General features: G+C 37.5%; 1 protein-coding gene across 10 annotated transcripts in view; it reads left to right on the forward strand.

The window, feature by feature from the left end:
* FRY (FRY microtubule binding protein) overlaps positions 1 to 12,312 on the forward strand; it is a 502,970-nt gene that overhangs the window by 452,475 nt on the left and 38,183 nt on the right. For all 10 annotated transcript variants that reach the window (XM_056825142.1, XM_056825138.1, XM_056825143.1 and 7 more), the window contains one exon: positions 2,909 to 3,079. In XM_056825142.1, the coding sequence (XP_056681120.1) occupies positions 2,909 to 3,079 (171 nt within the window). The remainder of the gene's footprint in view (positions 1 to 2,908; positions 3,080 to 12,312) is intronic.

The following is a 12,312-nucleotide window of genomic DNA, read 5'->3' on the forward strand; positions in this document are numbered from 1 at the left end:
AGCTAGAAAGTGTCTGAGGACAGATTTCAACTCAGGAATATGAGTCTTGCTGACTCTGGACCCTGCAGTCAAAGCCTTCCACAATCTGTCACCTCTTCCTTTCCAGATTTATATCATATTATTCTCCTCTACCTACTCTATTCTCTAGTAGAGGGAATCTACCCAAGTTGAAATGCTGTTTGCCTTTCCTTATAGCCTACTGAACACCTTCATTCCAATTTCTTTGCCTTGGTTTATGGTTATTCTCCCACCTGGAAGGCCTTCCTTTTACCCTTATTCTGTTCTTCCACTTCTTGAAATCTTTTTAATCCCCTCTCAAATGCCACCTCTTCATTGAAGCCTTTGCAGATCTCCTTCGTTTGTAATGAGTTTTCCCCTATGAGATCTTATCTGACTACATTTCTTTCCATGTATTCATAATATATTAACTCATGTTTGGGGATTTTGTATATGTGTTGCAAATCACCTACTAGACTGTCCAAGTACTGTGGGGGTGGGAATTGTATGGTACAGCATCTTTTTATCAACTCAGATGCCTAACATAGTGTTCTGCATTCATTCACTCATCCAGCAAAAAATTATAATCACCTACAAAGTGCAAAAGGAGAATGGTCTGGGAAAAAGAATATTGAACACAGAGTCCAGGCTAATCTTGGTTTGAATCCTGCCTTGTAGCTTTATGACTGTGATCAAGCCACTTTATATTCTCTGATCCTCAGCTCCCACCTGTTGAATAAGTTGCTAATACCCATCTCACAGAGTTATATGATTTTCATGATTTAAATATATTGAAATAAAGTTATTGAGAGCAGCAGCTAGATGTCTCTGTGAATTGAGAAGCAAGCCTGAGGTCCTGTGTTTAAATCTAGCCCCAGATACTTCCTAACTACATGACTCTGGGCAAATCATTTAACCCCAATTACCTAGTCCTTACTGCTCTTCTGCCTTGGAACCAATACACAGTATTAATTATAAGATAGAAAGCAAGGATTAAACAAAGAAGTTATCAAATAATTTTTCTAAGTTCCCATTCCCCAGGTTAAGAACCTCTGCCCTGAATGATTTGTTGACATTTCTGTCTATCATGTAAACCCTCTGGACAGTTTTCAGCAAGTTCATGGTAGACTTTAATATTCTCTATAATGGCAACTCTGATTTTTAGGTACTGGGAATAACTTGTTCTTAAGGGGCTTATATTCTGTGTCTTGAAGCATCCTCAGCAGTAACCAATGATTTTTCTTTCAAGAGAACCAGGATAAGCTCCTAAAGAGTACACACTTAAACACCTAAATCCAAGTTCTTTTTATCATTGTTGACTTGCCCAACCCCAGTATCTCTGTCTCCATTGTTCCATATGCAAGCCTTGTGCCAAAACCAGACACCAATAATATTAAATCATTCAATCAACCAGTAGATATGTATTAAGTACCTACTAGGTGCCAGGCACTACTCATTGCTGGGGATGCAAAAAGAGGGGAAAGGCAGGAGCTTACGAGAGAGACAAAATGCAAACAAATATATACTAAGCAAGCTATCTACAGGATAAATAGGAAGTGATCAGCCCAGGGAAAGCACCAGAATGAAGAGGAGTTGCAAGACTTCCTATAGAATGTGAGACTTTAGTTGGGATTTAAAGGAAGCCAATGGACAAGTAGTCTCTTCCTATCCCATTACTTTCTAGCTCCCATGTATATTTTTTTTCATCTTCTCCTGATAGAAACAGTGTAAAGAATGCCAGGCCTGAAGGCAGGAAGACTCATTTTCCTGAGTTCAAATATGACCTCAGACATGTACTAGCTATGTGACCTTGGGCAAGTAAGAACTGTTTGCCTCAGTTTCCTCATCTGTAACATGAACCGAAGAATGAAATGGCAAACTATTTCAAGATCTTTGCCAAGAAAACCCCAAATGGGGTTATGAAAGGGGAGACACAACTGAAATAATTCAACAACAACAAAACTAGAGTGTAAGCTCCTCAAGAATAAGAACCATCTTGTTTTCTTGTATTTGTATCCCCAATGCTTGGTACATAGTATGTACTTAATAATTGCTCTGTTTGTTTAAATGAAGTAATAGGCAAAAGCAGTCTTGGTCTCCAGGAAGAAAAGTACATTAAGAATTCAAAATGTTGGTGTTCTGGCATTTCAAAAAGCACACTTCATATATAACTACTGTCTAAGAGATGTGCTCTGTATTATTATGTATTTTATAAATAATTACCCATTTTTCCATTAAAGAAATAGTAAGCTACAAAGCTTGAGCAGAAAAGAATGTGGACTTCATTTGTCATAACTTGTATTTAGCCTTTGGGGGGATAGTCTCATGGAACACATAGACTTGTCAAGTGGTATATGGGTGTATTTGCAAGTCTGTATTAAGATGTGTAAAAATACCAAAATCTAAAAATATTTCCAACTTCAGTGAGGCAAGAACTTGAGACTAAATCGGGGTCATTTATTATATTTACAAGGTAAACAACCATTAGCTTTGGTTCCTATAAAATTCCCCTCAGAAAGTATTTATTGGGTGTTTGCTAAGTACTAGTAATAGTGTAGTCATATTTTCTGGCATCTTATAGTGCCAGGCTAAAAGCTAATCCTTTCTGAATGGGTTAAATTTTTGCTCTTGCAGTCCATTTTGCAATAACATTGCCTGGTATGACAGTAACTCTTAGAATCATGAATATATTATTAAACCTAAACATTTAAGCGTTGTCCTATTTGCAGCCAAAGTCTAATCTGAAGGAACCTGTCCAACACAAATAAGAGAAGAACACATGCTAAAAATACTCATTTAAGGAATTAGGTGTGTACTGGAAATAGTTTTCTGAATAACCAGTTACAGTTTCCAGTAACAGAAACAACTGGAGGGAGGAACATTTTTATAGGTGGAATCTTTTGATTCCTAGGTGATTTTTTCCTCATGTGGAGATCTGGACCTTCTCGAGCACCAGACAAGCCTAGTGTCTTCTGAAGACGGCACCAGAGAGCAGGAGAACATGGACGACACCAACAGTGAGCAACAGTTTAGAGTCTTCAGAGACTTTGATTTCCTCGATGTGGAGTTGGAAGATGGAGAGGTACAGTATATTCTCCATAAAAATGATCCACTTCAACTCTTTCTTTGCCTAAAGGCACAGTTTGCTTTTCCCCCTCTTCCTTACCTGAGAAATAGGGAGATCTTTGTAACTGGAGAATTAAGCTGCCAAGATATAAACTTAAATTCAAGCCAAAGTATTCACAGCATTGGTGCCACAGCTGAGCATTGGCAAAAAGTTGCCACTCCCTAGCTTCTGTCTGAGCCAGCACTGACAACTGCCAAATTATTCCTATATATATGGCAAAGACTAAAGCTTCAGTGAGAACAGAAAGGGCTAAGTTTGTGCTGCCCAGAGGTGGACTATTTTTAAAGAAAAACTCAGGAAACATTTAAATTCTAAATCAGCTCACAGGATGGTCTTTCAAATGCTCCAGGCTCCTAGCACTGCAATTCTGTGAATGCCCAGGCCCTTAAGGAAAAAATTCTAAGCATTTGTTCTAATTCAGCCAATTCAGTCCTTACATGCCAAAACATGAAGTCAGAGCCCCTGGTGTTCTGGATTGTTTGGGTTTGTTTTGGTTTTAGTATTAGCTCCCAGAACCATCTTTCTGCTTTAGGTGTTAGAACTATTGTCAGTTTTTTTCTTTTCATCAATACAGACACCTGAATTCAAGTTTCAACAGGTTAAAAAACAACAGCTTTTGAGTGATTATTAGATGATGACTACTGTCCTCAGATGCTTTCTATTTTCAGTCAGATTTTTTTTTTAATTGAGCATTTCTTTAATGAGGAAAGGTTGAAAAAAAAAAGAAGTTTTCTCTTTTTTCCCTCTTTTATTTTTCTTTTCTAAGCAATTTATCCAGATGGGGAAATAAATAACTTTCTAGGCTGGCAAAATTGACATACATGTGAGACTTTTGCTTTGCTTTTTTTTTTCTTTTTTTAAACACTGGCCCTCTGCATTCTGATCTTTGTTATTCAGAAATTCAAGCCTACGACCATCTGACCATCTGATATTTAAAGCAATTAAATTGGAGGTCCACTTTTAGAACTTATTATAGCTCTTAGCCCTCAGGCCCAACAAGTTTTGTTGTGTGTGGTCCACCACCCTTCTTCATCTAAAAGAATGTCATACCCAAAGATACCCTATATCTGGCAAGTCAATACAAATCATGGTCAAGGGATGAGGTGATCATTCCCTTCCATTCCCCACCTTCCCCAGACTGAGCAAGAAGCCTGGGCCAGTAGAGGGAAATCTTGCCACAACCAGGAACTGGTTTCCTTTGAGAAGCCTGTTTCTTCCTCTCTTCCATGGTCCCAAACCTAACACTTTTGTGTGAGGGAAGGAGAATGACAGAACCTTAGCTATATAGCTACTGGGCTAGGGGATGCCTTTTCCCTGGTCTCACTGACTCTAGCCCATAGACAAACTATTAAAGTCCTAAATTGGTTGTGTACTATGATAATATTTGGCAAAGCTTCTTCAACAGCTTGCTTTGGATATCATAATACATTAGGCAATGTATTATGTATTAACTTCACAGTTGTCAGTAGATCTGTACAGAATCACCATGGCCTCAAAACAGTCATACAAGGGCTTTTCCTGAGACATGTTCATCAGTACAGGTCATCAAAGATTGAGATGGTTCTGAATAAATAAAAAATTAATATAAAACAAGCACAAGGAATCTGTTGGCTTGGCCATGCCATACTCTACCTTGGACTCCATGAAGAAGAGATCAGACCACCCTGGCTTCCTTCTGCCAATCATGATCTCAGAGTTATCAAGCTTCTAAAAAAGCAAATACAATTAAAATAAAGTGGCTGCTAGATCCGTTATAGCTAGTTATATAATTTCACTGGAAATTATAAGGCCCTTTATCCAAATCCCAAATCATAGGATTGTAGATGCCAAGCAAAAAGGATCCATCTGAGACGCGCTCCCCTTCCTCATTTTACAAATGAAGTTGAGACACAGAGAGATTGGATTACAAATCGAAATTTGATATGCAAGAAAGACAAATTGCAGCTTATCTAAACCAATGCTCAAAAGTCCTATGGAATAGCAAAGGAGTGAGATTTAAATTAAAAGAACAATTGACAGAAATCAGTAGGTGTAAACTAGCTACCAGCCCATATCAATGATAAGTTTAAGGAAGTGCAGACAGTTTGCTAACAATAAACCTACATGACAGTTTTAAGGCTCAAATATTTAAGAAAGTTTTAACATGAATCTTCAGACCACAGGGATGCTTCTCCTTATCCAGGACCTCCATGTCTTTCATTTATATCACCGTATTTTGATTTCACAAAAAATTATACTAGTTTATGAGCAAAAATGAACCTTCAAGAGATTCTCTTATTGTTTAGATATTTGAGATTCTGACCTTGCTGTGAAAAATAGAGAAAGAACAAGTGGTCACATTTTGAGTGTTTTCTTATTTCTCTCAAACAAATGTATGTCTTTTTTTCCCACTGAAATTATTGTTGATCTAGTAGAAATGTTGCATGCCTTTCACTTTTAATCCAAAATCACAATCTAAATAGTATGTGAAGTATGCTGTTTCAAGAAAAAGGACATTAATAGAGTCGTAGTTTCTTTAAAAGTAACCTCATTAAGCGCAATTTTTAAACAGTTCAAAGAAATTGTCTTGCAGGCATCTTTAAAATAAAGTTGAGATTTGATTTGCACGTTTTCATGTTCTATAGAATTTATCCATACCTATGAAAAGTGACAATTTCAAGTCAATGGGGTTAGTTTTTTAATTAGTTTGAGACATACTAAAACTATATTTGTCATTTTCAAAGATTATCTGAGCCTTCAGAACTGTAGGCAGTATTGGGGATCAGTTATGCTCTGCTTCTGATGAACAGTTAGAGATTATTTGAGGGGCAACTGGGTAGCTCAGTGGACTGAGAGCTAAGCCTAGAGACAGGAGGTCCTAGGTTCAAATTTGGCCTCAGACACTTCCCAGCTGTGTGACCCTGGGCAAGTCACTTGACCCCCATTGCCTAGCCCTTACCACTCTTCTGCCTTGGAACCAATACACAGTATTGATTCCAAGATAGAAGGTAAGGGTTTTAAAAAAAAAAAAAGAATTAGAGATTATTTGCTCGTATCCTGCTTACAGTTTTAAGATTTGCTAGAATTCAATCCTTCCTCATTTTAAAAGTGAAAATAGAAGAGGAAAATGCAGATGTAAGGGGAATCAATGAGGCCAGATAATAGAAGCACATAATTCTGTTTTCAGTCAAGAAAAAACATTGTGAGATGTCTCAGCATGAATGGTTCCTGGTGTTGATGGTATGAGGGAGTACACTCAGACATTTCAGGGCACCAAATGAAATTTAATCTTTGCCAAAGTTATGAGGAGAACCTGAGTAGCCCATCCCTGGAATTTTAAGTACTGTTAAACCCATATATCAGGGCAAGTAAATAGTGAGTGCTGTACTTTCCTTTCTCTCCCTCTGTTCTTCTAGGCAATGAAAAAAAAATCTAAATGAACTTCTAATCCCATGTTTGTTGGTGTTTTACAGGAAATCACAGGGAGTATAGAAATAGTTGGTATACTCACAAATCAAATAAATCTGGGGGGGGGAGTATTTAAATATTTCTCAATAAAATAATAATGGAATTATAAACATAATGCTTTTAGTGCCTCCTGACTTGAGACCTCCAAGAGGGGGAAGGCTGCTCAAGTGTGTCCTTTTCATATCTAGCTATTTATCAAGACCAAAATTGCCCATAAATAAAGACCCCCCCCAATTTTGTCCTGTTTTTTCTACCTTGTTCCCAAGTTGAAGACTCTCATTTCAGACTTTTGTTAAGTCATGAGGTTAGATAGCTGCAACTGGAATTTACCCTTGAATCTTCTACTTTTTTAAGTCTTTCAAAGCTGCTGTGTCTACTGAAATACTTATCCCTCAGCAGTAAACAGATCATGAACCACAAGCATTTTTAACCCTGGTAGCAACATTAAGTGATGACGCATTTCACCAGCTGATGACACTTATACATTTTTCTGTGAGGTAGCGAAGCAATTTTCTCACCAATAGAAATTTAAGTATTCTGAATAAAACAGTGTTAGGAACTCCAAAATTATCATAGAAATAGAAAGCTATAGTTTGCCAAACAGGTCACTACAAATTATATCCTCCACTCATCCTAAGCTATGATTTTCTGTTGTCTGATACTGACTTTCCCATCTGGGGTTAATACATCTTGAACCTTACTTTTCTTTTTTTAAAGATGAGTCTACTAAAGTAAATTATTACTGGTCCTATTAGTTTCTGTTGTGATAATACTAGGACAGATGCTTTTGAGTTTTCTGATTTCTTCAATATAATCATTTTAAATAGACCTTTTATTTGTTTTTCTATCCATTCAATCTGCAACCCCAGGAACTCCAGGTAAGAAAAAATGCTATTTTTAACTCAGACATGCTAGTAGATGTTATGCATCATTGCAGACTTGTAACAACATAATTGCTTTTTCCTCCCTTCCAGAGGTGTGTGTGTGTATGTGTGTGTGTGTGTGTGTGTGTGTGTGTGCGCCCGCGCACATGTGAGAAAGACCAAAGGAGTTCCCATGGCTGCTCTGTTTTCTAAAGTTTAGAAGAATTTTTTTTCTTAAAAGCTATTATGTTCCTAGTCCTCAAAGATGCATGTTTGACTTTAGGCAAGAGATTGTCCTGGGAAATATTTCTGTTCTAATCAGAGAGATAAACATTTGAACATGTTGTTAAATGTTAAAAGTAACTTGTTCAATTTGTATAGAGCACATGCCCCCCCATCCCTACAACTACCACCCCAAACACACACACACACACACACAGGGTAGAACTACTTCCATAACCACTCTTTGGTGTTGTTAGACTGGAGTACCTTTTTATTGATCAACATCATATATGAACCCCTGTGGAGGGGGTTCTATTATACACATATACATATATGTGTATGCATTGATGAGCACTATGTACATTTCATTCTAAACCTAATGTCACTAGACTTTAATTATTAACATCAGTTGTTGATCATCAGACCTGAAAATAAATTTTGGTCATTTTATTCCTGCAAATTCTCCATCTGAGGGCAGTTATCCATGTACATTTTCTTACTCATAGAAAATCTGGATTATAACACTCAACAGCATTTTGTATATAACATTATGGAGCTAGAGAGGAACAGCTAAGGACTGAGACAGTCACATAAGGGAAGACTCCCAAATCCTATTTTTATTTTTACTATACCCAATTTAAGTGATTGCCTTTTTTGGAAAAGGTAGTGGGAATTAAATTTTGCTGCCAGTGAAAAGAGCAATCCCAGCACTGTTTTCAGCAACTGCCAAACAGGAGGATTCCTTTGTCTCACTAAGAAAAACTGTTTCCTTTTTAATGGACCCATATGGACATTGGATGAGACATGGCTATAGAACTATTCAATCACAACCCCAAAACACCAGTTATAGAATTCATTTCCTGATGTAACTCTAGAAGAGTTATTCTTTATCATTCTTGAGGAATGGCTTCTTCCCAAATGCCTTATTCCTATCCTTTTTGATTTGGGGGCTGAAGTTAACTGAGTCAAAAGAGGATGTTTTATTCACTGATGGATGTGTTTTTCCACATTGTATATCCTTCTTTCACTTTTTTCTCCCATTTTCTTACATTTTATCACCTTTTTCATATACTTCTTGCCTATTTAGCCAAATCTCATCCTTCTCTTCTGATTTTTCTTTGTATTTTTGGTTCTAATAGATAGTTTAGGATGCCATAAGAGTAAGTCCTGTTAGCATTTTCTGTAAAAAAAAAAAAACAAAAACAGCTCACTGAGAATTTGTCCTATAAACATGAAAAAGTCCTCTGCTAGAGTGTGATTCTAGTTTCTCTTCTTCAACTCAAGTTGTTTGTGAGAAAAAACATAAACCTTGTTTTCATTATCTGGGAATAAAAAAAGGTGGCATTTCACGTCTTCCCTCCTACTCAAGATGTGCCTACGATTGTTGCTTCCTCCATCCCGGTAGCCACTGATGATAATTGGAATCGCAAAAGATCAATTACCCCCAAAAGATAGGAAGAAGAGAGGGTAGAGAGAATAGTGAGCCTAGTAATGTATCAAGGAACAAAAAGAAATAGACAATTTAGCCCAGGGAAAAGAGTCTCCAAATTCCTTAAACACTGCTCATTTTTCCTTTCAGCATATTGGCATGATAGAGTATAAGGGCTGTCAAACTGCAGTCCTCAGGCCAACCACCTGTTTTTGTACTGTCCGTGAGCTGAGAATGGTTTTTACATTTTGAAATAAAATTTTATTGGATTTAAAATTATTAAAGCCACCCTCAGCTCATAGAATGTATAAAAACAGACAGAGGACCAGATTTAGCCTGCTAACCATAGTTTGTGGATCCTTGGTATAGAGTATAAAGAGCCAGCCTTGAAGTCAATAAATTGTGTTTTTAATCTTTACCTTCTGTCTTAGAATTGATAATAAGTTTTGGTTCCAAGGCTAGAGGATCAGTAAGGGCTAGGCAATTGGGGTTAAGTGACTTGCCCAGGGTCACACAGCTAGGATGTGTCTAAGGCCAGATTTGAACCCAGGAGAAATCAAGAAGACTTTGACATGTGCTGATCATCACTCACCCTTTCACTGCCCTCCAGCAGTGATACCTCCAACCAGAGGTATCAAACATAGCCTGTGCCTCAGCAAAACTCCTGAGTGAGACCCAGACCATATGAAAATGCAATGGGAAATATTTTAATAAAATAAATAAAAATACAGTACAACACAGATAATGTCTGTATGTGTTTTGGTTGGAAGTGGCTTCTCTGTTTGACACCACTGCTTTAAGACCTTAAGTTGTAGAGCAATTCCCAGCCTGCTTTGGAAGACAGAGGGAGTCCCTGTGCCACGGTTCTCTACATTCATGAAACCACAGTTCCAGACCCCTCCATAAAAGCTGAATCTGTCAAATTAGCACTGCTCTCTGATTTTTTTCACTTAGCACTTCACTACAATGTTGTACAAACTGTGAATATTAAATAAGTGCTTGTTGACAAAGAAAAACACCCTTGTAGAACATTTCAATCCATTGGCTGCTTCATTGGCTTCCAAGTGAGACTTTCTCCTTTGCCAATGTATAGCTCTGACCATCAAAGGGTACTTTTTAAAATTGTGAATTATCAAGCAGTATTTCATAAGTGAGTGGGCAGCTAAGTGGTACAGAGGGTCGTGTAGAGCCTGGAATCAGAAAGACTCGTCTTTCTGAGTTCAAATCACGTGACCCTGGGCAAGTCACTTAACCCTGTTTGCCTCAGTTAACTCAATGAGCTGGAGAAGGAAATGGCAAACCACTCCAGGATCTTAGCCAAGAAAACCCCAAATGGAGTTGTGAAGAATTAAACACAACTGAAACAACCAAACAACAATAAAATTTCACATGTGAAAGTCCTTTCTAATAAAGGTGATTTATAATGTTTGTTTGTTGGGTCAAAGTTTAATTCTTATTTTCCATGTTCATTTTTATTTCAACATTCAAGTATATTTAATTCCATTGGAAAATACATTTTTGGTTGAAATGGAAATCAGGTAACCAAAACAACCATTTAATCTATCAATAAACATTTATTGACTATCTACTGTATGCTATACACTAGGTGCTCTGATACAAAAATAAAAGGGGAAGTCCCTGCCCTAAAGGATCTTAACATTCTAATGGAGAAGACAACATGTACACATATAAGAATATTTCGAATATTTACAAAATTAAATAAAGGTAATTTGGGGAGAAGGATACTAGCAAATGATGAAAATCAGTCAAGGATTCAGCATAGGAGATGGTACTAGAGTTGAGTCTTGAAAGAATCCAAATATAAGTATAAACAGAGTGAAGAAACATTTTTATTCTAGGCATGGGGAACAGAGAACACCAAAAAAGGCATTTCAGAAAACAGTTTCACAAAATGGGTAGCTAGATGGTGCTGTAAATAAAACTAATAACCTGGAGTCAAGAATATCTGAGTCCATTTCCAGCCACAGAAATGTATAAGCTGTATGACCCTAGACAAGTCACTTAACCTATGTTTGCCTCAGTTTCCTCCTCTGTTAAATGGGGATAAGGACACTTCCATTTCAAGGTTGGTGTGATGGTCAAATGAGATAATGATCTGAAATCACTTAGCACATTTCCTAGCTCATAGTATAAATAATAAATGTTAGTTATGGGGCCAGTTAAGTGGCTCAGTGGATTGAGAGCCAGGTGTGGAGACAACGGGTTCTAGATTTAAATCTGGCCTCAGATACTTCCTATCCGTGTGACTCTGGGCAAGTCAATTTAAGCCTCATTGCCTAACCCTTAGTGCCCTTCTGCCTTGGAACTGATACCCAGTATTGATTCTAAGACAAAAGGTAAGGGTTTGTTGTTTTTTTTCTATGTTAGTTATTATTGTTATTATCAAGACAGCCAGGTGGCATAGTGGACAGAGCACTGAACCTGGAGTCAATTCAAACCTGGTCTCAAATATTTACTGTGTGACTCTCAGAAAGTCACTGAATTCTGTTTGCCTCCGTTTCCTCATCTATCAAATCAGCTGGAAAAAGAAATAGCAAACCCCTCCATTATCTTTGCCCAGAAAAATCCCAAATGGAGTCATAAAGATTCAGACATGACTGAAAAATGACTCAACAACAAAATTATTATTATTATTATTACTTCTCAGTGAATCTGAAAGCATTTCCTTGCTCTTCCTTTTCAACCCAGGATACAAACAGTAGGGTCCACATTTATTTCTCTGGAGGTCATGGAAGGTTGGAAAAAAATACTTTTTAAATATTTTTTTTCTTTATGCTGCCATTGAGTCCCCACTGAGTCTCTCTGTCTCTCCTCCTCCTCTTCCTCTCCTTCTCTCTCTCTCTCCTTCTTTCCAGCTTAGAAGAATCCTAAATATTGGTTCCAATATCAGAAGAGTGGTAAGGACTAGGCAATTGGGGTTAGGTGACTTGCCCAGAGTCACAAAGCTAGGAAGTGTCTGAGGCCAGATTTGAATCCAGCACCTCTCATGTCCAGGCCTGGCTCTCATCCACTGAGCCACCCAGCTGCCCCAAGTCCATTTCACTTTTTCCTAGATGAGATTGGAGGTTTTAAGTCTGCTGTGTGTCCTGTGTAAAACTGTCATGATTTTCCCTCATTTTGAAGATATTCAAATATATGCCTTGAGCAAAAGATGCTTTTAGCCTTTGCATTTTGCATGTTCAATACGTTAATGCCCAGCTTCTTCC

The sequence above is a fragment of the Monodelphis domestica genome, chromosome 4 (genome assembly GCF_027887165.1).
Source record: "Monodelphis domestica isolate mMonDom1 chromosome 4, mMonDom1.pri, whole genome shotgun sequence".
NCBI classification, from domain to species: domain Eukaryota; kingdom Metazoa; phylum Chordata; class Mammalia; order Didelphimorphia; family Didelphidae; genus Monodelphis; species Monodelphis domestica.